This window comes from Onychomys torridus, chromosome 13 (assembly GCF_903995425.1).
Source record: "Onychomys torridus chromosome 13, mOncTor1.1, whole genome shotgun sequence".
NCBI lineage: Eukaryota > Metazoa > Chordata > Mammalia > Rodentia > Cricetidae > Onychomys > Onychomys torridus.
The window spans coordinates 570,216-597,893 of record NC_050455.1 but is presented as its reverse complement, the minus strand read 5'-3'; the positions used below and the strand labels follow the sequence as shown (position 1 = coordinate 597,893).

General features: G+C 39.0%; 1 protein-coding gene across 3 annotated transcripts in view; it reads left to right on the top strand.

Moving 5' to 3' along the window:
• The first annotated feature begins 5,933 nt into the window (after nt 1–5,933).
• The window catches only part of Rock1 (Rho associated coiled-coil containing protein kinase 1), a 118,452-nt gene continuing 96,707 nt past the window's right edge, over nt 5,934–27,678 (top strand). For all 3 annotated transcript variants that reach the window (XM_036204728.1, XM_036204727.1, XM_036204729.1), the window contains exon 1: nt 5,934–6,925. In XM_036204728.1, coding sequence (XP_036060621.1) covers nt 6,833–6,925 — 93 coding nt within the window. In that variant the 5' untranslated portion in view covers nt 5,934–6,832. The remainder of the gene's footprint in view (nt 6,926–27,678) is intronic.

The following is a 27,678-nucleotide window of genomic DNA, read 5'->3' as shown; positions in this document are numbered from 1 at the left end:
TGTTCTGTGGAAAGAAAAACAAAAACAAAACAAAAAAACCTCTTGGCTGATCTCAAAAGAAACACTCTTAAGAAAAGGAACATATTCTTCCTGATTCACTTCTTAGACCTAGAAAAACATGTAAAAATAAACTTCTTTGGGATAAATACTAACCATATATAATCAGCCTCTTGAAACAGAACTGAACCTAAGTTCTCATAACTTTCTGTTTACTAAAGTTGTTCAGAATCTGGTAAAGTTGTACATTTTAAAAAATGTGATGCCCTTTAGAAAGCTCCATTAACCACAGTAAGTACCATACTTTCCTAGAAATACTGGCTAAGGTTTCTATAGGAACTTAGCTATATCATATATCTTCTTTATTATATCACATAATTCTTTATTGACTCTTTGGGAATTTTCACAACATACATCCCAATTCCACTCACCTCCCAGTCCTTCCCTCCATACCCTTCCCTTAACCCTGCAGCACCCCCCAACCAATTAAAAACAAAACAACACAAACAACAACAAAACCTCCCTCCTCTCTTCTTTCTATCTTTCCAACCTCCTCATTCCAACCTCTTCACTCAACCTAGTGGCATTGGGAACTGTGGTGTGTCACGCAGTATAGCCTTTTATTCAATCAGCCCCACCATATTAGCATGGTGGCAGTGTGACCCTTAGACACCAACATGGACTCAGGTGTCTGACCAGACCCGGGTCATTCACACTGAGCCATGGACATCAACACAGACCTTGGCTACTGCAGGGACCCAGACCCAGACATGGCCCTTGGCAGCAGCTTGGACCCAGAAGTCATGTTCCCTGGTGGCAGCACAGGCCACTACAATTAACATGGCCCCAGCGGCAACATTGCCCTTGGACACCAAAATGGCCAAAGGTGGTGGTCCAGACCCAGGCTGGCCTTGGTGGCAACATGGGTCATGGACATTAACACAGACCCTGCTGTTGGACCAGGGACCCAGATATGGCCCTAGGTAGCCACTTAGGCCCAGGCATCGTCTCCCTGGTCCTGGGTGGCAAGCAGGCCACCAACATCAGCCTGTTCCTTATCACCCTTGCTTACCACAGCACAGGAATCATTCCACCTTCTTTTCCTCCCATTTCTCCCCCATATACTTGTTCATCATAATGGCACCCACTAGGGCAGCCTTCTGAATGCCTTCAGCCTGCCAAGGCCATGAGGACCCGGGTTCCCCCATGGATGTCTTTCACTTGCCTGAGCCTCAGGATGTCAGGTAGGCCCACTATATCACATTTGTAACACATTTGTGGTGTGCATTTTTGGAATAACATGTAATTTATGAAACTGACTCATAAGTGATGTTTAATTTATAGTATGTGCCTGGACTTTTATGTGTTCTAGAGATAGCATAAAATGATTAAAATTGAGGAAATACAAAAGTATAGCTAAAAGGCTGGAGAGATGACTTGGTTGTCAAAAGCACTTGCTGCTCTTACAAAAGACCTGGGCTCAATTCCCAGCACCCATATGGTGGCTCACAACTGTGCATAACCCCAGTTCCAGGAAATCTGATGTCCTTTTCTGGCTTTCCTGGATATCAGGCACACATTTCCATTTCCCCAGCATAAGGACTACAAATGCATGTCACCATGGCCAGCTTTTTTGGCTTTTTTTCACATGGATTCTAGGGATTGAATTCAGGTCCTCATTCTTACACGGGAAGCATTTTACCAATTGAGCTATCTCTCCAACCCTGCATTCCTTAATATGTTTAAAAACATTTATAGTTCTTTTTTACAGATGTTCCGTTGGAAATAGAAAACATTACCATGTGTTAATTTATTATTTCTTTAAATGTCCCATTGTAGATACCTTTTATTATTATTTCAGGAAATGTGAAAAATAAAAAGTATATACTGTTTCCAGTTTCTCATCTCCATACTTACTTGTAAAAAAAAAAATACCTTTTTTCCTGTGACACTCCTTTGTTTTATATTTCTGAGAAACAACCCCAAAACAGTAGATCAAAGTAAGAATCATTTTATTATTTTATGATTTTTGTGTATAAGCAGTGCTTGAGGGATCTGCAAGTGTCTTAATCCCTGACTCATCAAAAGCTGGGTCTGGCAGTTATCTAGGTATTTGAGAGGCTAATGAAGGAAGGTTTCAAGTTCAAGCACAGTTGGAGCTATATAGAAGACCATGGGTTCTGGAGCAGGCCAGGTCTGCGGTATTTGCTCTCAAAGTCTGATGGACTTCCACTTCCTCCCACGTGATCTCTTCTGGTGCTTGATGAGCTTGGGTTTCCTTGTGCCATGGTGATTTCAGTTAGTACAACTTCCTAGAGCACAAATCTGTTAGTTGCCAGACACTCTCAAAACTTAGGCCTAGCGTAGTACCTATGTTGCATTCTACTGGTAAAAGTCTCAGCCTAGTTTAAGTGTGGGTGGGAACTCCAGAGTGGATTGGGAGACAGTTCACTGGAAGCCATCTTTGGAGGCTACCTCTCACAACATTTTCCCCCAATGTTTATGAAAGAAATTGTATACACATTCAACCAAGTGTATTTTCCACCAAATAACAAAATAAGAGCAATGTGCAATTTGTTTCATTATATTGAAGTCTACACCCCAATCTAATTTTCCCATGCTCTCTCCCAACAATGCCTCATTCCAATTCTTCCAGCAATGTAGTTTCTTCACTGTAGGTTCTAGCATGACTCTCATCTAAATTAAATGTTTCCAGATGTCTGAGTCTCTAAGTCCAGAAAAATTAACACAAATATGACCAACTTAGATTATATCTGTGCATAGAGTTATCAACTCTATAATCTTTAATTGCTGGTAAGAACATTAAAAAAAAAAAAAAGATTCTAGGAGCTGGAGTTACAGCTCAGTGGCCAGACACATGCTTAGCATATGTGAAGTCCCAGCCAAAGTACTGAGCAACAACAACAAGCCAATACAAACCAAATTCAAACAAACAAGCAAACCCACAGACCATCTATTATTATTCTTCATCCTTAAGTTGTGTTTAATTTTTTAAAATACAGTAAAGATTAAAAGATACTCTTTTAACTAGTTCTGTTTGTTTATGAAAACAATACATCTTTTAAAAGATTTTTCTTTATTGGACAACATTTATGAACTTACAAAGTATATAATACTTTATGAATTCGCCTGTTCTCCTTGCTCCCAGGTCATGTTAGCCTTTTATCACTTCAGTTTTAGTTGTATGTGCACTGCAAATGTGATCCTTACATCTTTATTTTTCTTACTTTGCTACAAATCATAGAAACTTCAAGGGATGCCACTGGTTCTTGGACCCAGTGTTTAGGAATGGTTAGCCAATCCAATGTTATTAAACACTGTCAAGATCTTTACTCTGAACCTACAGAATCAGTTTACAACTTCCACTATGTACCATTATCATATTGATAATTCTCTTACAAGGAATCATTTAAATCATTTCTGATGCAAACAAAACAATACATTGTTGATTCTCCATTCAGATTGCAAGTCTTTCCAATATTACTATTGTTGGGAAATTATCTCTGCTCCATTTTTGGTTCCTTTATGACTAATGAACAAGGAAGCTGTTATGATCTTGAGCACCTGTTTCTCCATTGGTGGTACAGGTTTACTCATAAGAGTTTGTTTAAAATTATTATATATATCTTTATTTCTATGTGTATGTGTGTATGTCCATGTCTGTGAGCCATGAGTATGGGTACCTTCAGGGCCAAAAATGTCAGCTCTCCTGAAGCTGGAGTTACAGGTGGTTGTGAGCTGTCTGAAATGGGTTCTAGGAACAAACTCACAACTTCTAGGAGAGCAGCAAGTGCTCTTAACTAGAGTCCTTTGTTTAAGTTTTAATGAGATAATATATAAAGTTTATAGAGTAGTATCTAGCCCTTGGTAAGCTACTTGTATGCACCTTAATATATTCTTAAGTTTCAATAATAGAACATCATCCTCTATTACTTTTGCTTCTTAAAAAAACATTATTATATCCTATAACATTTATACAATGAAGAATATTCATACATGGTGGTATTAATATTTTGCAATTACATTTGGGGATATCAGCATCCTTCAGAATGGTTTAAACTATCATTCTTTTGAAAAAATTAGTTACAATTTATACAATAGAATTTTATTTTTTAAGATTTAAAAAAAAATTTAATGTGTCTGTGTTAGTGTATCCTATACATATATGTTACCATCAGGGATAGAAGAGGGAGCTGAGAGCCTGACATGGGTGCTGGGAACCCAACTCTAGTATTCTGCCAGAGTAGCAAGCACTCTTTAACATTATGCCATTGTTCCAGCCCTCCTGTCCTCAGTAGAATTTTAAAGATGGAGACATTAATGTTATGGTTCTACCCTATCACACTTAGGTACTTTTTAATGTAAAAATTAATTTAGCTGGGTGCCATGGCATGCTCCTATAGTTTTGGCTATTTAGTAGAGTTGACCTGTCAAAAACAAACATCTAATGTTAAAATATAAGTAGTGGTATGTTACAATCATCAGAATAACCTTGTAGGTAAATACATATACACTTCACATATACTTCCAGTAGGAGCATTGTCAACAACTTACCTTGTCTTAGCTACCTACATTTTTTCATGTGTTTCCAAATGGAAAACAACATAATGTTCATTTCTCTGAAAAAAAAAAATCCTAAGAATACCTAAAAATGGTAATAAAGGACAAGCAAGGTTTAGGAAATTTATTTCAGGGAAACTGCCAGATTATTTTAAGCCCTATGCTTAAAAATAAATCTAATTCACATGACTGACTTAAAATACCAGGGCCAAGAAAAGCCACTGCAAAAGCATTTAATAGAATACCTGAAGTTTGTCCCTAGTTTTCATCTTGGTTATGATTTTCTGTGAAGGCTTACTTCCTATCTTGATTTACATAGTGGACTTTATAGCTAAACATTTCTTGTAGCTAATAAAATGAAAAAAAAAAAACATATTCAAACAATGTAATGTTTTCCTAACCTCTGGCTCCCATGCTGATGTACTGTTTAGACGCCATGCATCGCTTTTTATATAGGGACATTTGGTTCCTCGGTAGCATTTCCCAGTGTAGGGTAAAACACACTCACACTCCAGCAATGTTTCATTTGACCTGTGATCTAACTCAAGGATTGATTAGAAACAAATACAGGCTGGACTTATGCTGAAGGCAGTGAAAATAATCAGAAACCTTTCAGCCTGTCACCCCACAGTCAATGAAGGAACTGAACTAGGAGGAGGCGCCCATTATTTTCATATCACAGATTAGTTGTGATAAAACCACAATTCTAAGTTTTACTGAAGGACCCGAAGTTGAAACAGTAGCATTATGCAAGCAAGTCAGAACTGAAAGTTGATGCGAGAAAGTGAATAGGAATAGCTTTAAAACATTGATTTTTCTATGAATTTTTCCTCTTTAATTAAACTGCACTTAACTTCAGTCGACTCTATCTTCCAGAGTCAACGTTTTAAGGCTCCCTTGACACACTCGGCTTGGGAACGCTGAGTGCGTGGTGATTTTTCCCATTGCATCTTAAACAGATTCAACGTGGTGGGGCTCAAGGACTGCTGACCAGAGTGCTCCGGAAAATCCAAAATCCACTGGTGCTGAAATAACTCTCTGGAACTTCCGCACGAAAAGCATCCTCCTGCCCAGCCAAAATTATCTATCTCATTGATAACACGCGCCTTTTTTTGTTGTCAGAATTCTGCCGACCTGAGGCTAAGTAAGGCCCAGAGGAAGCGAAGCTGGGGTGCCTGCCAGCACTGCGACCAGAGGCAGGGAAAGGTCCACCTCCCCGGGGACCTCCACGGAGGCCCCGCCCTACCTCGGCCGTCGCGACCCGGCCAGCCCCGCCCTGACAGGCGTCAGTGCGCGCGCGCGCGAGACCGGGCCTGTTCCCCTTCCGAACGCCCGCGCCGCACATGCGCGCTGTGCACCGGCGGTCTCCGTTTGTTTGAACAGGAAGGCGGACATATTAGTCCCTCTCAGCTCTCCTCGCCCCCCCCCCCCCAGGCGTTCGCCTCCGCGACTCGCCCTTTTCCCAGCCCGCCCGCAGCCCCTCCCAGAAGCTCCCGCATCAGCAGCCGCCGGGACGGTCCGGTCGTCTTCCTCACTGGCCGGCTCTCCAGCCCTCCTTCGGGCCACCGACCTCGCCCTGCCCCGCCGGACACCGCGGTAGCAACCCCAGCAGCGACCGGATAAAATGGGAGAGTGAGCCTGTTCTGTGGGGACCAGTTCTTGGCCGAGGCGGGTCAGTGCGTCGGGCCGGGCCGGGCCGAGAGGAAGCAGGGATGCGGGGCTAGACCGCCTCCAGCGCCTCCGAGCGGAGCGGGGCCGGTCCCGGGCCCAGGCGGCGGCGGCGGCGGCGGCGGCGGCAGCTGGCGCAGCTCCTCACCCGCCCTTCGCTTTCGCCTTTCCTCTTCGCCCTCCCTGGCTGCCCCGAGGGAGTCTCCACCCTGCTGCGCTCCCTCTTCCCGCCGCTGCCCTTCTCTGGACTGGGCCCCGCCATGGCGAAGGCTGCCGGGGCCCGCTAGGCTGAGGCGCCTCGCCGGAGCGACCCGGCTGTTAGCGACGGCGCTGTCGGCTGTCGCGAGGGGCTGCCGGGTGGGATGCGACTTTGGGTGTCGGAGCGGCTGCGGGTCGCTGTCACCCCCAGCCTGGGGTCTGGAGAGCAGAAGTCCCCTCAGTGACGGGGAGGAGGGGGAACCGGGCGCACCTGGTGACCCGGAGGTTCCGGCTCCTCCGCCCCGCGGCTGCGAACCCACCGCGGAGGAAGTTGGTTGAACTTGCTTTCCGCTGCGGGGACGAAGGTCTTGTCACAAGTAGCAGCATCATGTCGACTGGGGACAGTTTTGAGTCTCGGTTTGAAAAAATCGATAACCTGCTGCGGGATCCCAAATCGGAAGTGAATTCAGATTGTTTGCTGGTGAGTGCCGCTGTTTTCTCTGGGTTGCCTTGGGTTCCTCTTGTTTGCAGTCTGGTTGACTACGAGTCTCAGGTGTGCATAGTCATCTTGGGAAGATGCCAGATTTCTCTTTTGCAAGAATTTTGGAGCACCAGTAAACCCCTTTTTAGCCGTTTCACTGGTTGTCTGCTAGCTACTCTGAACTTGTGGTTTTGATTCCGCTCGACAGTCCAACCAACATACTTAGAAACTGCTATTGTAGGTCGTATTAGAACGTTAACACGTCAAAGTTTATAGTGTGTGGTTTGTTGAATGACAATCTTAGCATTAACCTTCCCAATTAATTTGATAGTAGTATTGAAAAGTCTATTTTTTTTTTAACAGAATTAGTTCCTAGGGGTTTGCAGTTTAGACTTGGAAATGATAATGGAGAATTGATATCGAGGAAGTGATTTTTTAAAAAAATTTTAGGTGTCTTGAGGCTAAAGAAACTTTGCTGAACGTTAAATGCAAACACCTAAGATAACTAATCTTAGGCCAGCACAAGGTTGATGGCGTTTAAAACATCGTTAGTAAACATATTTCACATATATTATTAATAACTTTTTGATGGCAGTGAACTTATTACCACTTTAAAAACGTTCTAAAGTTCGTAGGTCATGAAAAGCCAAAATCCTACCTTAAAAATTGTCCAGTCGTTCATAGCAAATACAGCTTGTAAATAATTGGCATTTGAGTACTGCCAATACAGTTACCAACTGAATTTTTCCGTTTACTGCTAAAAATTATATATTAATACTCTTTCAGTTCAAAAAAAACTATTTCGTGTCTAAAATCATGTTCCAGCGTCTATGTGGATATGGGGGCTTCAGAGAATTATCTTTGTATACTCATAGTTTGGATATTTAAGAATAATAGAATAATGCCATTCAGAAGATAACATTTTAAAATCTCACACATTGAATCAGGAAATTTTGTAGATTAGAAGTAGTGTGCATTTCAGTTATTCTAAACATCTCTGTACAGTGTGTGTAAGGTTTCTCATCAAAGTTTTCAGAATTGCCCTAAGCATACTTCACTATAAAATGAGAGTGTGTGGGTAATGTGTTTAAAGTGTCTCATCCACGTTATAGATGCTCTTTCATACTGAGAAACAAGGTTGATGTGTAAGAAATTTGAAGTATTTTTATTGAATGATAGAATTGAAAGAAATTAGAATACATATCTATCTAATGTATTCCATGTTTGAATATTTCAATGTTTACTAAAGTTGTGTCCTAGATTTTATTGTTGTTATTGTTAGTGGTCCTGCCATTTGAACCCAGCACATATTAGGCAAGCACTCTACCACTGAGCTATTCATTCTATTTTGCTTCTTTCTCTCCCTCTTATGAAGTAGATTATAAGGAGCGTTTCGGAGCATGTTTTAATTTTTATTGCTTGTTTTCTCTTTTGTTAGAGCATCATTTGATAGGAACCTGATAGAGTTGTGGAGAATACAAGGAGATAAATACATGGACTCTTAGGAATTGATTCCACTTAGGAAAACATTTTTATATACATACACAGAAACAAAGTAAAACAGTTTACAGATTGAGAAAACAACTGATTAATTCCAAATGACTATTGAGTATCTTTCAGTCATCTGTCTGTATCATGAAAACTCAAGGGTAAAAATTGCTGTGAGTTGAGACCCAAGTGTGCTTTATGATGAATAGGCTACCAAGTTGAGGCTAACATAGAGAGTGGATGCATCCATGACTGGCTGTGACATGTTTAGAGAAACAAGATAAAGTTGAAAGGATAGATGGGGTTAGATTTGGAGGATTTGAGTGCGCTTAGGGCTGTCATAGAATGAATGAAGATGACTAATCCAGTAGTTGTATGCAAGGTAGATTGTATGGAAAAAGACCCGGGATAAAATGAGAATGGAGAATTTTAAGATTACCATAATAGTTTACTCACAGTTGGAATCCCAAGCTAGGATATGAAAATTAGGAAGAATTGACGGAACTTGATTGACAGAATTTTAAGAGGAGAAGGGAGAACCAGAGAGGCATTAGTCAAGTGACTCAAAATGCTGAGCCTGGGTTACGGTGAGAATGGTGAGAATAATCAGGTTTTGCAATTAATTGCTTGAGAAAAAGAAACCTACAGATGTATTTTAAATGTGCTGTATTTGACAGGACAGTGCGGTGGATTATAGTGAAGAAATGGCCTATTGGAGATGTGGAATTAAACTTAGAATAAAGGATAGTGATTTGGGAATCATTTACATAAAGTTGAAACTGATCTAATGAAAAGGAATATCCTAGAGAGAGAGCTAAGGGTGAAAGACAAAGGTTGAATAAAGAGGAAGAGTCAAAGAAGCAAGCACTCTAGGTCCTCCATGTTAATATTTAATTTTTATCATGGGGCATTCATTCATTCACTCATTCTACTAGTCCCAGTGACTTATGTCACTACACTTTTCAGTGAACCTGCTCTTGCTTTTTATTATGGAATTTGGACCTATTTTATGTTGGAGGTATAACACCCCTTTCACCTTGGTTGCCTCTCTATTTTTGTATATATGAGTGCTGTGTGCATAAAAGTACTGTTAGAAGCCAGAAGAAGGGTGTCTGATCCCCTGGAGCTGGAGTTATGGGTGGCTGTGAGTCACCCATTTGAGTACTGTGATCTGAGCCGTATCCTCTGCAAGAGCAGCAAGAGCTTTAGGTGTGCTCCAGCCTCTGTCTAGATCATTTTAATCCTTGATGACTGATTTATTTAGCTGATACTCTGTTCATATTATTTGCTACATATTGAGCTTGCCATTCTAGTCTTTTAAATCTCATTAAATAGGTTGTGAGATTGTTTGCTTCTGGATCCACTTTTCAGTAATGAAACTAAACCTTTTGGTTTTACAGCAGTTTGCTAGCAAATGTCTTTAAATCTAACTTTACCCAGAAAACACTTGTTTGGGATAGTAATAATGTTATCAGTTATAATTCCTGGAAGAAATGCTGGTAAGTGGCTGTCTAACCATTTCTTCAAGAACATGACTTTCTTTTCAGTTTTCTTCTAAGTGGTGAAGTATAAGATGGGTGGATAAAGGGGAAGGGGAATGTTGCATTATTTACAATGTTCTAGCACTGTTGAGTCCCTTAGCACATATTTGTTACTATTTTTTCTCATTTTAGTCGATATTTTTTTGTCAGAATATGAAAGGCAAATGTAAAATGAAGATTTTGATGCTGGTTTTCATTTTTCTTCTGTAAAATTCTCTTCTGTATTTTTAACTAGTACTTTCCCCATCTTTTCATTGCTGATTTATTTTTTTCTCTTTGTCTTTTTCTTTGCCTTGAATGTAATGGATAATTCATTCCCAACTGAAGCATCGATTTCTTGTCACTCTTTACATTATCTGTAAATCTTTTATTTACATATTTATTAATTGTGTATGTGTATATCTGTGTATCTGTGTGTCTTTATTTGTCATGTGGATATCAGAAAACAACTTTGTGGAGTTAGTTCTTTTAGTCTACTTTTATGTGAGTGTTGGGGAAGTACCTCAGGTTGCCAGGCTGTGCTTTGAGCATCTTTATTGATTGAGCCATCTAGTTTGCCCTAAATTCTTTTATTTATTCCAAATCTTAAATATTCAGCTGCCTTTTAGGCATCTTTACTCGACCATCATATTATCACCTTGATTTCTTATATTCTAAAATAAATTGTGTTGTTGGTATCATTACTATCTCTGCTACTAAACTGGACATTTTGTTGTGAAGTTTTTGGCAATACTAGTCCATGCATTTGAGTTATTTCAAAAGACTTGGAATAGAATTTGAGGGTCTAGATTGCTGCATAATCTCCCTCCCCTTACTAGTTGGATTAATCACATTTGAGAATATGCTACTGTTGGTGGAATAAAAAGACTTGAGATAATTCTTTGAACCTCATACTGGCTCATAGCTGTGTGCCTATTAGCACTCATGATTTCAAGTTTATGGGTTTTACTATTATTAGTAGGACATACAATTGATTTGGAGCAAACTTTTTTCCTTAGCTTTTTGTTTTAAAGAGATGGGGCTCTATCTTAGTCATTGTTCTGTTGCTGTGAAGAGATACCATGACCAAGGCAATTTTTATAGAATAAATTATTTAATTGGGGCCCTGCTTATAGTTTCAGAGGCTTAGTCCATTATCATTGTGGTGGGGAGCATGGAAGCAGGCAGGCATGGTGCTGGAGATGTAGCTGAGAGCTACAACCTGATCTACTAGCAGAGCGAGAGATACACATACACTGGGCCTAGGGTGGGGCTTTGAAAACTCAAAGCCCACCCCCAGTGACATACATTCTCCTGCAAGGCCACATTTCCTAACCCTTCTCAAATAATGTCACCCTCTGATGACTAAGCATTCAAATATGAGCCAATGGGGGGAACATTCTTATTCAAATTACCACAGGTTCTAACTATGATGTAAAAGGTAGCCCCAAGAACACCTAGCCTCAAGCAGTGAAATTCTTACTTTAGCCTTGCAAGCATACATAGTTTAGACTAGCTGTTCTGATTATTTGTTTATTGCAAGGACGTTTAAAAACAAAGTAGTTTCCAATTTCATTTAAACATTTAGTAAATGTTTCTGTAGATCTAAATGTGAATTCAAATGTAGGCCTTGTCATGGAGGATTTTTGTTTGTCTTTTTGTTTTTTTCGGGACAGGGTTTCTCTGTATATCCCTGACTGTCCTGGAGGGTTTTAGGCGAGTTATTTTGACCCTGAAAGCTCATTTTAAATTCAAGAAAATTGTGTAAGAATTAAGTAATACAAATTATCATAATGTATAGTGGCTAGTAACCTGATAATTGGTTAAATGACATATTGTAGTATTACTGGTACATTGTCTTTAAGTGCAGAGTAATTTACCTGACACTTAAGGCTGTAATCCAGATATGTATTGTTGAAACATCCAAACCAAATATAACTGAAAATGTGGACATTAGATGGATTCAACTAGGGGAGGGGTTTTGGAAACTGTTCACTCAGTCATGTTTTATTTTGTAGCTATGGGCATTAATTCTAGGGCCTTGTACATTCATGACAAATGCTTTACCTCCAAATTACATCTCCAGCCCCTTAGTTGGAATTTATAATATACTTGTGGTGGTTTGAATAGGAATGTCCCCGCTAGGCTTATACATTTGAATGCTTGGTTATTAGGGAGTGATGCTATTTGACAGGGATTAGGAGGCACCTTGTTGGAGGAAGTGTGCACTAGGGGTAGGTAGGCTTTGAGGTTTCAAAAAGCCCATTTCAAACCCATAGACTCTCTCTTCCTGGTGCCCTAGGATCCAGATGTAGAACTCTCAGCTACCATTTCTGCCTACCTGCTGCCGTGCTCCTCACTGTGAGGGTATTGGACTAACCCTGTGGAACTGTAAGCAAGCTGCAGTTAAATGCTTTCTTTTATAGGAGTTGTAATGGTCATGGTCTCTTCACAGCAACAGAATACTAACTGCCTTAATTAGGGTTTTATTGCTATGAAGAGACGGCAACTCTTATAATGGAGAACATTTAATTGGGACTAGCTTACAGTTCAGAGGTTCAGTCCATTATCATGGTGGGAAGCATGGTGGCATGCAGGCAAATGTTGTTGGAGAGCTAGCTGAGAGTTCTACATTTTGATCTGTAGGCAGCAGGAAGTGGACTGTCCCACTGTGCATGGCTTGAGTTTATATGTGAGACCTCAAAGCCCACCTCCACAATGACACACTTCCTCCAACAAGGCCCACCTGCTTGAACAAAGCCACACTTCCTGTAGTGCCACTTCCTGTGGCCAAGCATTGAAACACATGAGTCTTTAGGGGCCATACCTATTCAAACCATGACACTAAGACTACCTAATTTTCCTAAGGTTTTGGGTTAGTATGAAAGGCAGTTGGGAGCTAATTTGTTAAGATTTAGTTGTTATCTTGTTCTCTTAATATGTGTGTCTTCTGTACTTTCAGTATGTCTTCTGTAAATAGGCCCTCTTGCACTACAAGCACACTGGGTATATAGAAAAGTGGCTCACAGTGACAGGCAAGACATGAATGGGGTCATTCACTAAATCTGAATCAGATAATTTTAACTCAGAAGAAGGAACTACATACAAATTTAAATTATGTTAGACTTTATAATCTTACAGTTTAGTTTTATGTCTTTTTTTATAAATTTTTGTATCTGGACAGTGAAAACTACAGATTCTATTGTGAAAATTACAAAAAAGCTTATATATCAGTAAATATTCAGTAGGGCTCTGTTATTGAAGATCCATTAGCAGTCTTTTTCTAGTCTCATAACTCACACAAGAGAACCATCCAGTTAGTTGAAGTCTATAGCATAGCTGTTTAGAGCACATATTTTATATCAGAATTAGCTCATTTAAAAGCACTGTCTACTTAGCCTGATGTCTTGAGTTATATCCCTGGCACCCACATGGTAGAAGGAAAGAATTGACTTCTGCTAGTTGTCTTCTGACCTCCACATGTGGTATGTGTTCCTGCCCACACTGTCGTAGTCACTATTCTATTACAGTAAAGAGACACTATGATCATGGCAACTGATAAGAGAAAGCATTTAATTAGGGACTTGCTTACAGTTTCAGAGGCTTATTAGTCCATTACCATGGCAGGAAGCATGGTGGCAGGCATGGCAGTCATGGTTCTGGATATGTTGTTTGAGAGCCCTATCCTGAGAGAGTGAGACTGAGTCTGGCATGGGCTATTGAAACCTCAAAACCCACTCCAAGTGACACACTTCTTCCAACTTGCCCACACCTCTTAATCCTTCCCAAATAGTGCCACACCCTGAAAACTAACCATTCAAATATGTGAACCTTTGGGGGTCATCCCTATTCAAATGACCACATATACACATATAAGATAAGTAGTTGTACATATTTTTAAAAGATGAACATCAAGTTAGAACTGTAATTCATCACAGGAAATGGTAATTTTTTTTAAACATGCTATTGGCATGATAAAGCATTCCCATAGTCTTGTTTTGTTATTTATTATCTTTGTAAACAATTAAAATTTTTTCTTGTCAATTTCATTTTTGTAGAATGACCAAGAGTTGGATCAAATAGTTATGTATCTGTACAGTCATGAGTCATTATAATTTTTAAATTATCCTTTTAAATTATCCTGAAGAAATGTCTTAGCAGTTTCAAGAGCATCTGTTGCTCTTGCAGAGGACCCAGTTCCTAGCATTCATATTGTGGTTCATAATTATCTGTAACTCCAGTTCTAAGAGATCTGACACTTTTTTCTGACCTCCGAGGACACTAGTCACATATGTAGTACATATACATACATGCAGGTAAAACAGTCATATACATAAAATAAATCTGAAAACATTGGAAATTTATTATTGGTTTATTATTTAAGATAAAATTTACACATTTAAGTGATATTGGGATAGAAATATAACTATAGAAACTATCTTTGGGTCATGCTGTTTTTGGAAGTAGTTCCCTAATGTGACTTTAATTGTTCTGTTTGGCACTTGGTTTTATATTTTGTAACTTATTTTTTTTATAACTCTGGGGCACTGGTTCTCAACCTTTCTGATGCTGCGACCTATTGGTGAAATTATTAAGGCCACTCCACGTAGTTAAAAGGAAGGTTTATTTTGTGGGGTAACTTACAAATGAAGGGATAGGTTGCAGGGTCTGGGAAAGGTATGGCACAGTCCAACAGTGTTCTCTGGAGAACTCTGCTTGGTCTTCCTCCAGCATCTGGGGTCCCGGAACCAAGAGAAGCCTCTCCGGGATCCTGGGTCTTCAGCTTCCTCCCTCAGCCCCGCCTTGTGGGTGTGACCATTACCGTAGCCTCAGTGGGGGTTGGAACTTCCAGGCCAAGGCTTATATTGTGGTGAGCCCCAACCATAAAATTATTTTTTCTTGCTACTTCCTAACTGTAGTTTTGCTGCTGTTATGAATTATAATGTAAATATCTGTGTTTTCTGATGGTCTTAGGCAACCCCTGTGAAAGGGTCATTTGACACCCTCTACCCCGAAGGGGTTGTGACCCACATGTTAAGAACTGCTGCTCTAGGGGTTTGTACTTTTTGAACAAAACTGATAATCAAGACACTTGGCTTTTATGTCCACTATAATATATGTGTGAGCCCTGGGTGGTGATACGAATTTATAATCTTAACACTTAGGAGGTAGAGGCAGTTCAAAGTCATCTTCAGCTACATTGTGAGTTTGAGGTCAGCCTGGCCTATAGGAGATCCTATCTCAAAACAAAAGATAAAAACAAAACAAAATGACCTCCCCATGAGTGAATGAATAAAATATGTGTATGTATTTTATTTGTGTACAACACAGGTCTTTTCTGTTTGGGATTATGAAATACAAAGTGCACTTTTCTTGTAATTGCTAAGTGATTAGCAGGAGGCTAGGTACTTAAATTAAAGTCTGATATTGTAGAGAGGCAAGACGTTATCTTTACTTTTGTCCTTATTTAAAAGATTGTCTAACCTCCAGTAATAACTTTCTCTACTTAACTGAAACAGTGGGTCATGCTAACACCTTTTTCTTTTTTCTGTTTTCCAATTGTACTCAGTGTTTGGAATTCTAAAAGGCAATGGGAACACCATAGTTAGTTAAAAACAAACATGGGAGCCAGGCAGTGGTAGTGCACACCATTAATCCCAGCACTTGGGAGGCAGATGCAGGATCTCTATGAGTTCAAGGCCAGCCTGGTCTGCAGATTGAGTTCCAGACCAGGCTCCAAAGCTACACAGAGAAATCCTGTCTCGAAAAAACAAACAAACAACCCCCCCCCCCCAAACCAACCAAACAAACATGGGTCCTGCTTTCATGGAATTCATAATTATAGGGAAAGGATTAACTAAATGTCTATCACATTAAGATAGTGTTAAGGTAAGGCTTGATAGAGAGATTAGGTATGTGTTATCTGTGCTTTTACTTTAAAGTATGGGATATATTTAAAGACTGTGGTAAAGCTGTCTTGAGTGTTGTCTGGGTTTCTATTGCTGTGAAGAGGCACCATAACCACAGCAACTCTTAGAATGGAAAACATTTAATTGGGACGCACGCTTAAAGTTTCAGATGTTCAGTCCATTATCATGGCGGGGAGCTGGTGACATGCAGGCAGACATGGTACTGGTTACATCCTACTCAGAAGGCAACAAGGAAGTGGACTGTGACACTGGATGATATCTTGAGTATAGGAAACCTCAAAGCTTGCCCCCACAATGACACACTTCTTCCAGCAAGGCCATTCCCACTCCAACAAAGCCACACCTCTTAGTAATGCCACTCCCTATGAACTTATGGGGGTCAATTGCATTCAAACTACCAAAAGTATGTAGTTTTCATACATGAGTCTATGAGTTTTCTGAATCAGATTCGCTTGAGGAACTTGTTTAAAAATAGATTCTGAACTTATGCCTAGGCAACCAAAAATCAGAATATTTGGGGATGATTCCTAGAATTATGTGTGAGATGTTGGATTCTTAGACACACTCAAGCTTCAAAATTAGTTCTGATGAGGGGGGAAATACTGTGTTTGAGTTTAGTTTGATATTTTATAATGAAAAATTTCAAACATACAGAAGATAATGTACCTCTGTTGCCCAGCATTTGCATTTCTTACAATTTTATGATGCTTCACTATCATTCACCATTTTCTTACCAAAATACGTTAAATTCTATATATTATTTTTCCCAGAAGATGCTTCCCCCCCCCCTCTCTCTCTCTCTCTCTCTCTCTCTTTGTGTGTGTGTGTGTGTGTGTGTGTGTGTGTGTGTGTTTGAGACAGGGTTTCTCTGTGTAGTCCTGGAATTCACTCTGTAGACAAGGCTAGCCTCGAACTCAGAGATCTGCCTACCTCTGCCTACTGAGTGCTGAGCATAAAGGACTGTGCCACCACCGCTGGGTATTAATATCTCTTAAAAAATAAAACAAGCCGGATGGTGGTGGTGGTGCACGCCTTTAATCCCAGCACTCAGGAGGTAGAGGTAGGCGGATCTCTTGTCAATTCGAAGCCAGCCTGGACTACAGAGTTGAGTTCCAGGACAGGCTCCAACCCTGTCGCAAAAAAACCAAAAACCAAAAACAAAAACAAAAGGACATTTTCTTATAAACACAATGATTGTTATCATATCTAACACAGACACTTCTTGTTATCATTAATTTCCAATTTATATTACATTTCTCTGAGTATCTAAAACAGATTTTGTTTTTTTAATCCAGTTACTTTATTAAAATCTGGTGTAGCTAGAGTTTTTCTCTCTGGGTTCCGCTAAGCCCCGGCAGTCCCATAGCCCACTTACAAAATAAAAATACAGACACTTACATTATTTAAACTGCTTGGCCTAATGGCTCAGGCTTCTTGCCAGCTGTTCTTATATCTTAAATTAACCCATTTCTATTAGTCTATAAGTTGTCATGTGGCTTGTGGATTACTGGTACCTTATATCTCGCTTGTCATGGTGGTGGCTGGCAGTGTCTCTTTGACTCAGCCTTCCTGTTCCCAGAATTCTCTTCTCTGCTGGTCCCCCCTGTACTTCCTGCCTGGTGACTGGCCAATCAGCATTTTATTTATACAGAGCAATATCCACAGCAATCTAGGTCTCTGCAAACTAAACAGTCCCATATTACATGTTACTGGTTTTATTTTGCTTGGTCTTTTAAGTCTTTTAAATGGCTGAGTGGTGGTTTAGCTATGTTGGACTTTTTAGTAAATTATTTCCATAGATGTGACTGTTTTCTTTTGTATTACAGCAAGAAGCATATTATGTATAATTTTAGTATTCCTTCACATTTATTAACTAATTCTGTTGAGAGAAATACTTGTTGTCATTACCTATGGCTGTTTACTTTGAAATACAGTTCATAATATAAAGGATGAATTCTTCAACTTTTAATTGCCACTTTGCAGAGGAAGTTATTTTTTGAGCCTTACTGTGATAGGCTTGGCACAGACAGACTGTTACAAAGATAATATTCAAAGAAACTCTTTAGTGAGGTGATAGTGTAGTAGTAATCTTGGGACTACCTGCCACTGTCTTAGGGACTGAAGGAATGAAGGAAGAGATGTCTCCTAGCTGCCTTCTAAGCCCCACAGTCAGTCTTCTGTGGTCTTTTATTGCCTGAAAAGCTACTTGGGATGCATTTTTTTCCCTCTACCGTGTGAATTACAGGGATGAAACTCAGATTGCCAGGCTTGTTGGTGAGCATCTTTCCTTGATGAGGTGTCCATCTGACCTGGGTAGTTTGATCTATTTTTGACTAATGGGAGTCTCTTCATGTTCTCATGTTTGTATGTGACTCTAATAATTTTTCACAGAGCACTTGTTTTTGCCATAAGATGCTGAGGCTCATCTTATAGGTTTCTTGTCCCAGGCTTGAAAATTAATTATTATCCCAAGAAAATTTCTTTTTGGTCATGTTTTAAATTCTTATTGCTACTGGCCTGCAGTTGTTTCTTGTTCTTATTTGGTCAATAGAGCTATAATCTTTTATTTTGAATTTTAACCAGCTTACTATTATTTAGACTATTTTAATGCAAGTTGTTTTTAGTATTTAGAAATTTGTTTTCTTTCCGTCTTTACCTCCCTTCTACTCAGTTCACTATATAGTTGAGAAATTCTCATTTGCATATGCCATCTCTATCCTATTTTTTTGTTTTGTTTTGTTTTGTTTGAGACAGGGTTTTTCTGTGCGTAGCCCTAGCTATCCTGAAACTAGCTCTGTGGACCAGGCTGGTCTCCAACTCATAGAGATCTGCCTGCCTCTGCCTCCTGAGTGCTGGGATTAAAAATGTGCGCCACTACTGCCTGGATTTCCTTTTTTAATTTGCTTTAATTTTATTTAAAAATTTTTTAGATTTATTTTTATTTTATATATGTGTTTTGCTTGTATGTATGACAGTGCACTGTGTGCATACGTGGTGCTCATGGAGACCAGAGGATGTTGGATTCCCTGGAACCAGAGTTATAGATGGTTGTGAGCTACCATATGGGTACTAAGAATGGAACCTAGGTACTCTGAAGAGCAGCCAGTGCTCTTAACTGCTGAACCATCTCCCTAGTCCCCTATTTTTATGCTTTAAAATATTACTCTAGCAATCCTTTTTATAAATAAAGACAAATGTACCTGTACTACAAATATGTATAAGTTTATATTCATATTTCTGACAAAAATAGCTTATGCAAAACTGGGATGCATTTTTGTAGCCGCATTGTGCCCTACTTTGTGGATGTTGTGGTAGTTTGAATGAAATTGGCCCCTGTAATTTTAGGGAGTGGCACTTTTGGGAGGTATGGCCTTGTTGGAGGAAGTGTGTCCCTGTGGGGGCAGGCTTTGAGGTTTCTTTTGCTCAGGATACTACCCAGTGTCTCAGTCTACTTCCTGTTGCCTGCAAGATGTAGGACTCTTAGCTACTTCTCCAGTACCACATCTGCCTGCATGCCACCATATTCTCTGTCATGATGATAATGGACTGAACTTAAACTTTAAGCAAGCCACCCCAATGAAATGTTTTCCATGATAAGAGTTGCTGTGGTCATGTGTCTCTTCACAGCAATAAAAACCTTAAATAAGACAGACGTTAATACTATTTCTTCAGTCTTATTACCAATGGATACTATAAGTTTTTACTTTTATTATCAATGGATACTGCTAAGTTTTTACTGTTAGTATTATTGTATATAAGTTTTGCCATTGACATACATACCTATATATGTGTTTGCATACATACATACTTGGGCTTATGCAAGTTTATTGAAAAAAATCTGTTACTGATAGAGCTATTAGTTGATCACTTGTCCACTGACAATTTGGATCATTTATTCAGTGCTATATTAAATAGTACATTTCAGGATAGACTAACTCTAATAGCTCCCAAGTTGATCAACAGTTTAAGTGAGAGTTACAGAATATTGAAACCCTTACTTGGAATAGAATGTTTGACTTCCAACTTCAAATTCTCTGTGGAACAAGAACAGACCATTCTTTCATTTGTGTGCATAAAATACATTGCCTTTTCTTTTCTGCTTGTGCTATAAATTCAGTATTGGTTACCTATAATTTAACCTCAAACCTGTTAACAGTGGAAGACTTAAACAAGAATGGGTGCTGCTGGAATAATGCTACTTCCTTTTGTGTGACAGATGACCATCTATCTCTTGCTATCTCAGATGATTATTCTGCATGTTAGAGCATGAGAAATGGTTTAGTCCCATAATGCAGAGTGTCATTAAAAGTTGATTGCTAGAAGTGAGATTTGCAGGAATCTGTTTTCTAGGAATGATGTTATTCCCATAGTAATAAATGCGAGTATTTATTGTCCTTACCAGTAATGTATTTAGCACTTTCCAACTTTAATAGGTGAGAAGTAGTATCTTAGTGTAATTTTAATTTCTTTTTCTCTTACAAGTAAAGTTAAATATATATTATATATATATGTATATTATATATACGTATATATATATTTACTTACGTATGTATATGTTTTGCCTGCATGTATGCATATGTACCACTTGGATGTCTGGTGTCCTCAGTGGTTAGAAGAAGTTGGGTTCTCTGAAACTGGAGTTAGAGATAGTTGTGAATGACCATGTGGATGCTGAGAACTGAACTAGAGTCCTCAGCAAATCCTCTTTGCTGAGCCATCTCTCCAGGCCCATCTTTTCATATTTTTATGGTCCATATTTTTATGAACTCTGAAATTTTTACTTATTTTTTTGTCTCTTTACAATTTTCTTTCTGCATTTTAAGGATTCTTATTAGGAATCTTAGTCCCTTTTCTGTAGTAAAAGACAAATAATATTTATAGTTTATTATGTGCCTGATTTTACTTGTTTATTTTACTTGATAATTAAAAAAAATATTTTTGAATCACCTATCTTTTGTTTCAAAATTTTGAGTCATAACCTCCCCAATCTGAGTTATACAGGGATTCATCCATATTTTCTTTTAGTACTTCTGTTTTGATTTTTACAGTTAGATCTCTGATCCATTTTGGAACATTTTGAGATATATAAAATTTCATCTTTACCCAAATAGCTGTATTCTTATCTCCACAAACCTTTTATAAAATGTTCATCATGGTTCATGATAACACTTTCTTCATAGATTGCATTTTCACATGTACTTGGGATTATTTCTAAACTGCAATAATATAGAACTGAATTATGCTGATTATCAAGGCTGTGTTTTTTGTATTATATAATGGGGACTTTAAAATTATTTTTTAGTAAGATCCTCGTCTAAACCAGTTTGGCCTTCAACTTGCTCTGTAGCTGTGGGTGATTTTGAACTTATGATCCTCCAGCTTCTGCCTACCAAGAGTTGTGATTACCAGCCTGGGCTACCACTTCTGGCTGTTCTAACCCTTGCTACTTGAACAATTTACTATAAGCATTATAATATCTTGTTACCTCATTTCTGAGGTGGAGTGATGATACATTGTTGTCTTGAGAATTAAGTGACTTAAGCAGAACTGTCTTGTCAAAAAACTTCCTGGCCTAGGGGAATTCATACTCTTTATTTCCAAGAAAGTATTATAGAGTCAAAAATTGACTGAGAATTCAAAGCCTTGAATTCTAGTTTTTCCTTCGAATTGTAAATTGAAAAACTGCAGTATCTTTTTATCTTTGAACCTTGGGATTTTTTAAGAGTATAATAAAAAGTTCACTAATTCTAACCATTCCCAGTTAACTTCATTAGATATAAGTTTGTTTAAATTGCCAGCTGTTAAGATTTAAATGTGAAATGCATCCCCCATGTGTTTAAGCCCTTAGTCCCCATCTGGTGACATGGTTTTTTAAAGTTTTTAAAGTTGTATAACATTTGGACATGGGGCCTAGTTAGCAGATATAGGGCAATAGAACAGGCTCAGTTCTGTTTCCTGCCAGGTCTCTGTTTCCTGATTGCTGATGGTTAACTGGATAGAGCCATTACTACTGCTGTCCTGAGAAGTGTATCCTAAAGATTTGCCTGTAGGCAAGTCTGTGGGGCATTTTCTTGGTTAATGTTTGATGGGGAGGGCACAGCCCATTGTGGGCAGTGCCACTCCTGGACAGAATATCTTGGGTTTGTTAAAAAAGGATGAGCAAGCCATGAGAAGCAAGCCACTGACCATGAAGAACTGAGTCAAAATAAAGCTTTCCTTCAGAAAGGTGCTTCTTTCAGTTATTTTATCACAGCAGTGAGAAGAGTAATTATGACTACTACTTCACCACCCTGAACACACCCATGTCATCCTCTTATGAGCTAAGGAGGGTCAGGCCTGGTTAGTGCCTAGACTGGAGAAAAGGAAGGGTTTATTTGGCTTATGAATCCTGGTCACAGTTATCACTGAGGGAAGCCAAGGCAGAATCTCAAGTAGGGCAAGAACCTAGAAGCACTGCTTACTGGTTTGCTTCTCAGGCTTGTTCATCCTGCTTTTTTTTTTTTTAATGTTTATATAACTCAGCACTATCTGTCCAGGAATACAGACTTGCCTACAGCTAAATCTTACAGATACATTTCTCAGTTGAGATTCCATTTTCCCAGATGACTCTAGTTTGTATCAGTTGACAAAAAACTAACCAGCATACTCCCTACTTCTAATAGGCTCATAGTTGTACAGTGGGTAAGCTCATGAGTTCTGGAGTAGTAACCAGCAAGGTTAGCTACTTATTAGCCTAGTGACTTTGGGCAAATTTCTTATGAGTTTTAAGATTCAGGTGTATCATCAAGTAAGACTAAGTTCTAGTTTTTCTTAGGACTGCTAGGAATGTTAGAAAGGGTAATGCCTAGTAGTTCCTGATAATGAGTCAATATTAGCTATCATTGTCATCATTCATGTTGTTTATCTTCATTATTTTGTCCTTGTGAGAAAGAATTTGGATTGATCAAGTGAATTTATCTACCTCCCTGTTGTATGGTCTTGGGTAGATTATTTAACTTATTTGAGCATGTGTGTGTGTGTGTGTGTGTGTGTGTGTGTGTGTGTATAGTTTATAAACTTGAGGATCACGGTAATACTTCATATGTTTTAATTATGCAGATGAAATGAACAGGTATCAGTAGTTGCTTTTCTCTGATCTTTATAGACAGAGACCAGGCTAGTTTGAAACTGATGGAGCTCTTTATATGCCTGCCTCTGCCTCCTAAGTGCTGGGACTAAGGGGTTGTTGTGCCATCACACTGGCTGGGTACTTAATTTTTATTTTATTTTATTTTTTTGGTTTTCCGAGACAGGGTTTCTCTGTGTAGCTTTGCGCCTTTCCTGGAACTCACTCTGTAGACCAGGCTGGCCTCAAACTCACAGAGATCCGCCTGGCTCTGCCTCCCAAGTGCTGGGATTACAGGCGTGTGCCACCACCGCCCGGCCATGGGTACTTAATTTTAAATGTTCCTTTACTATGATCTTTGCTTTTTGTCACTGCTTCCTCCATCCAAGTCCAAATTTTAACTCAACCTTCTTGAACTAACCGTCTAGTCCAGATGTTTGCCAGTTGTAATCAATAATGTATTTTTTTTTCTTTGTCTCAGCCCTACCTCTTTGCTTTGTCTTCATTTTCACCATTCCCCAGAAACACTGCTCTTCAGGCTTTCTGTAGTATTTCATCTTGTTTTTATCATTCTGCTAACATATTTCCAAAGCCTATCATTTTTTTGCCTTGAGTTCTTTCATCAGTATTTTCACCTTTATATTCCCAACATCCATCATAACTGTGTTGAACTTTTGGTTTAAGCTCTCACTATAGCATACCTCTTGTGTGGTTCTGAACTCATCTATATAGCTGCCTATGTGTCTGTTTTGTGTGCTAGTTTTACCTTTAATGAGAATTTCTTGAGGTCTTAGTTGAATTCTGAATATTAGTTCTAATATTTGTACATAACTAATATTATTGTAAATAATAACTAATAATATTGTAAATAACTATCCTGTACACTCCTCACTGTTTGGTTTTCCTTTTTCTTTTTCCTTTGAATTTGTAGGTGATGAAACTCAACTTAAATTTTTGCATGCAAAATGAATTTATAGATTCAAAGAAAACTAATCTGCTTTAACATGAAGATTCAGTAGCTCTTTCTGTCTCTCCTCTCACTCTTTCTCTATATTGGCATCATTCTTTCTCCTCAGAGAGGGTTTAGTCACATTTGAAAATACTGCTGCCCAGAGACCAGAGCATCACATCTAAGCAGCTTTAGCTTTGATCATTGACTGTAAAGTCTAGATCTCAGAAAGAGAAAAATTGATTGTTTATATTTAAGTTGGGTGCCCACTTAACTAATCATTTATGATGTGTAGATGTCTTGTTAAATAAGAAACACAACCAATTGCGGAGTTAAAAGCCAAAAGGTCAGAGCAATAGCTGAGAGCTGAAAACCTTACCTATTCACTGCTGCTGTTGTCTTTCCTCTCTGCCAGAGAGCTACTTCTGTGTGTTTTTTCTTTTTTATAGACTTTCTGTTCTGCTTTCTCATTGGTTGTAAACCCAGCCACATGACCTCATCACTGCCTGTCTGTACAGACCTCCTGGTCTTCTATGATTGGTACTGAGATTAAAGGAGTGTGTCGCCATGCTGACTGTATCCTTGAACACACAGAGATCCGCCTAGCTCTGCCTCCCAAGTGCTGGGATTAAAGGCGTGCACCACCACCACCCAGCTTCTGCTATGGCTTGCTCTGACCCCAAGGCAACTTTATTAACATACAAATAAAATCACATTTCAATACAAACAAAATATCACTATAATGATGAACATCACATGAGAATTATGGGACTGGCCAGTTTCTAGGAAAATGACAGCAGTGGGGCAAGGTAGATGATACCATAGATGTTCATCAGATATTCTTAGAATGTTGGCTAAGTACCTTAACTCTCCTAAACTGCAGTTTTCCCTGTCTATAAAATGGAGTTAAGAACGTGCTTCATAGGTTGTGATCAGACTGATATGAGATAAGCTTTGGACATTTTTCATAGCTGTGTTTGAAAGCTCACAACAACAGTGGTGTAACCTGGTAAGTAGTTGGCTTTTGGCCTCTTTTACCAACATGTCAAATTTACCTGGCCTGACTGCAAAGTATGGGACAGCAAAGTATGTTGCTGTTCCAGGTTACTGAAGGGCCTCTGACAATACCCTACTCAGATGCATCTCCCATATCGTCTACTAGAAGAAGTTATTTAACCTCATGTATCTCTCAGAGTTTCAGATTAGTAAAAACAATGAGCTTGTTTTATAATGGCATCATTCAGCTCATTCATCTTTCCAGTACTTACAGAGTAACTACTGAAATGTAGTGAACTAAAGGCTGAGGACCTATCTTAAAGACTTTTTACTACCGTTGGGAATCTTTTGATTGGAAAGGTTTAAAAATTCAGCCCACATTTGTATAAACAATAAAGAACATACTGCTCTTGAATAGTTAGATTCCAAATTGCTTGTACAATGAACACTAAACTTTCTCTCTTTTAACCTTCAATTGGAGTTTCTAACTGATCAGGCCAACTCAGATTATGTGCCAATATGTGAAACAATGGTCAGAATACTAGCTAATGAGTTTAGGCCTGCTCATTTTCAGCACTAAAGGGTGAACCAGCTTAACACCATGCATTTTAAAGGTGGCTGAGGGAAGGGTGGAGATTGGAGTTTATGTAACCAAGGAAAAGAATTATCACACTAAACAGTTCCACATATCTTCCAAAGGCTATCATTAACGGAACTGAAATAATGATTGTCCATTCTTTTTTTATATTTTTGGACATTACTTTTTAAAAACTTCATTATTAAAATTTCTGACATTAGAAAAGGAATTTCTAATTAGTTCCAAGGACTGAATTGAAGACTACCAACTGGGATCTTCAGTGCTGCTTTATGTCGTTCATTGTTTTTGGGTGACATGATGAAGGATTTCCAGATGCTTGTTTATTGATCCCTAAGAACCAAATACATGTAACAAGTTGAGAACTAGCGTGCGTGCATGTGATTATGTATTTGTGTTTGTGTTGGGTGGGAATCAGGACAGTTTGGTAGGACTCAGTTTTCTCCTTCCATGTAGCTGGAAGTTTTCTGGTGTCCCACCTGGTCTGCAGCCTCTCAGACCCAAATAAACACAGAGGCTTATATTATTTTCAAACTCTGTGGCCTAATGGCTCAGACTTCTCGCTAGCTAGCTCTTACATCTTAAATTAACCCATTTCTGTAAATCTATGCTTTGTCACATGGCTTGTGGCTTACCAGTGCTTTACATTTTGCTTCTCCTGGTGGCAGCTAGCAGCATCTCCTCTGTTTCTCCTTTCTCTTTCTGTCTATCTGTTTGGAGTTTCCTTCTTCCTCTCAGCTGCCTTGCCATAGGGCAAACAGCTTTATTTATCAACGAATCAGAACAACATATATTCACAGCATACAGAAAGACATTCCCCCATCACTTCCCCTTTTCTGTCTAAACAAAAGGTTTTAACTTTAACCTAGTAAAATTACACATAACAAAACAGTTATCAAGCAAGAATTTCATTTACAATATCTAATTTATTTGTATTTTGTAAAATTAAAGAAAATATTCTCTCCTATATTGTGAGTCTTAAGGTTTTATATCTAATTTATCTTTTACCACAACCAAGGGAAATTATAACTAGTCTTCAACTACATCAAAGACCTCAGAAGGATATAATATTAGCTAAGTAAACAGGAAATGCATTGTAAGCAACTTCCAAAAATCTAGAATGACAGAGACAGCTGGTTACCTGGACAGTTACCTGAAGTTCCTTTCTAAGGTTGGGGCATCCATTTTCATTCAGCCTATAGGCCTAGAGTCTCTCAGTCACTTCTCTCTGTGTCCTGTAGAATGTATGGCAGTTTTTCTGCAAAGCAGAAACCTGAAGGACCATCTTGCCTTGGAAAGTTCAGTGGTCACCTTTCTGTGGGTCCTGCATGTCCAGTTTATACAACATACTGTCAATCAATTGATGCAAGGGCACTTTTTTTTACCTAGTGGCTAGCTTTTGCCACAAAGAAAGCAAACTCTATAATGAGTTTATTCAATGTCTATCATTCTCCTTGAAGTAATTGGTGCTGCCAGGAGCAGACGTGTCTCACTGTCCAGAAAGTCTGAGTTTTAAAAAAATTTTAAATGCCATATTCTGTAGGTCTTTAAAGTGTTTAAAGATGACCTTCCTAATTGAAATATATCCATGTATACCTAGAAAAATTTAACTAACATTAGTGTAGCAGGAATCTTAAATAGTCTTATTAATAAAATCAAACTCGAGGCCAGTTAAGAATGCTAGAAGATCAGAGACACAGAACAAGCCACAGCTTCCTCACCTCTCCAGTTCCTCAGCTGGTCTTGTTTCCTCCGACTGCAAGCTTCTGAGTCCTCATCCAAATGAATCTTAGCTGAACTGTGCTGCTCCAAAGCTGAATGCTTAACCAGCCAAATGCTGAACCAGCCAAATGCCGAACTAGCCAAATGCCGAACTAGCCAAATGCCGAACTAGCCAAATGCCTCTGGTTTTCTGGTCTTCATGCCTTATATATCTTTCTGCCGTCACTCCCTGGGATTAAAGGCTGGATTTCTGGGATTAAAGGTGTGTGTCACTATGCCTGGCTGTTTCTAATGTGGCCTTAAACTCAGAGATCCAGAGGTATTTCTGTCTCTGGAATGCTAGGATTAAAGGCGTGTGCTACCACTACCTATCCTCATGTTTAATATTGTGGCTGTCCTGTTCTCTGACCCCAGATAAGTTTATTAGCCTGCACAATATTTTTGGGAA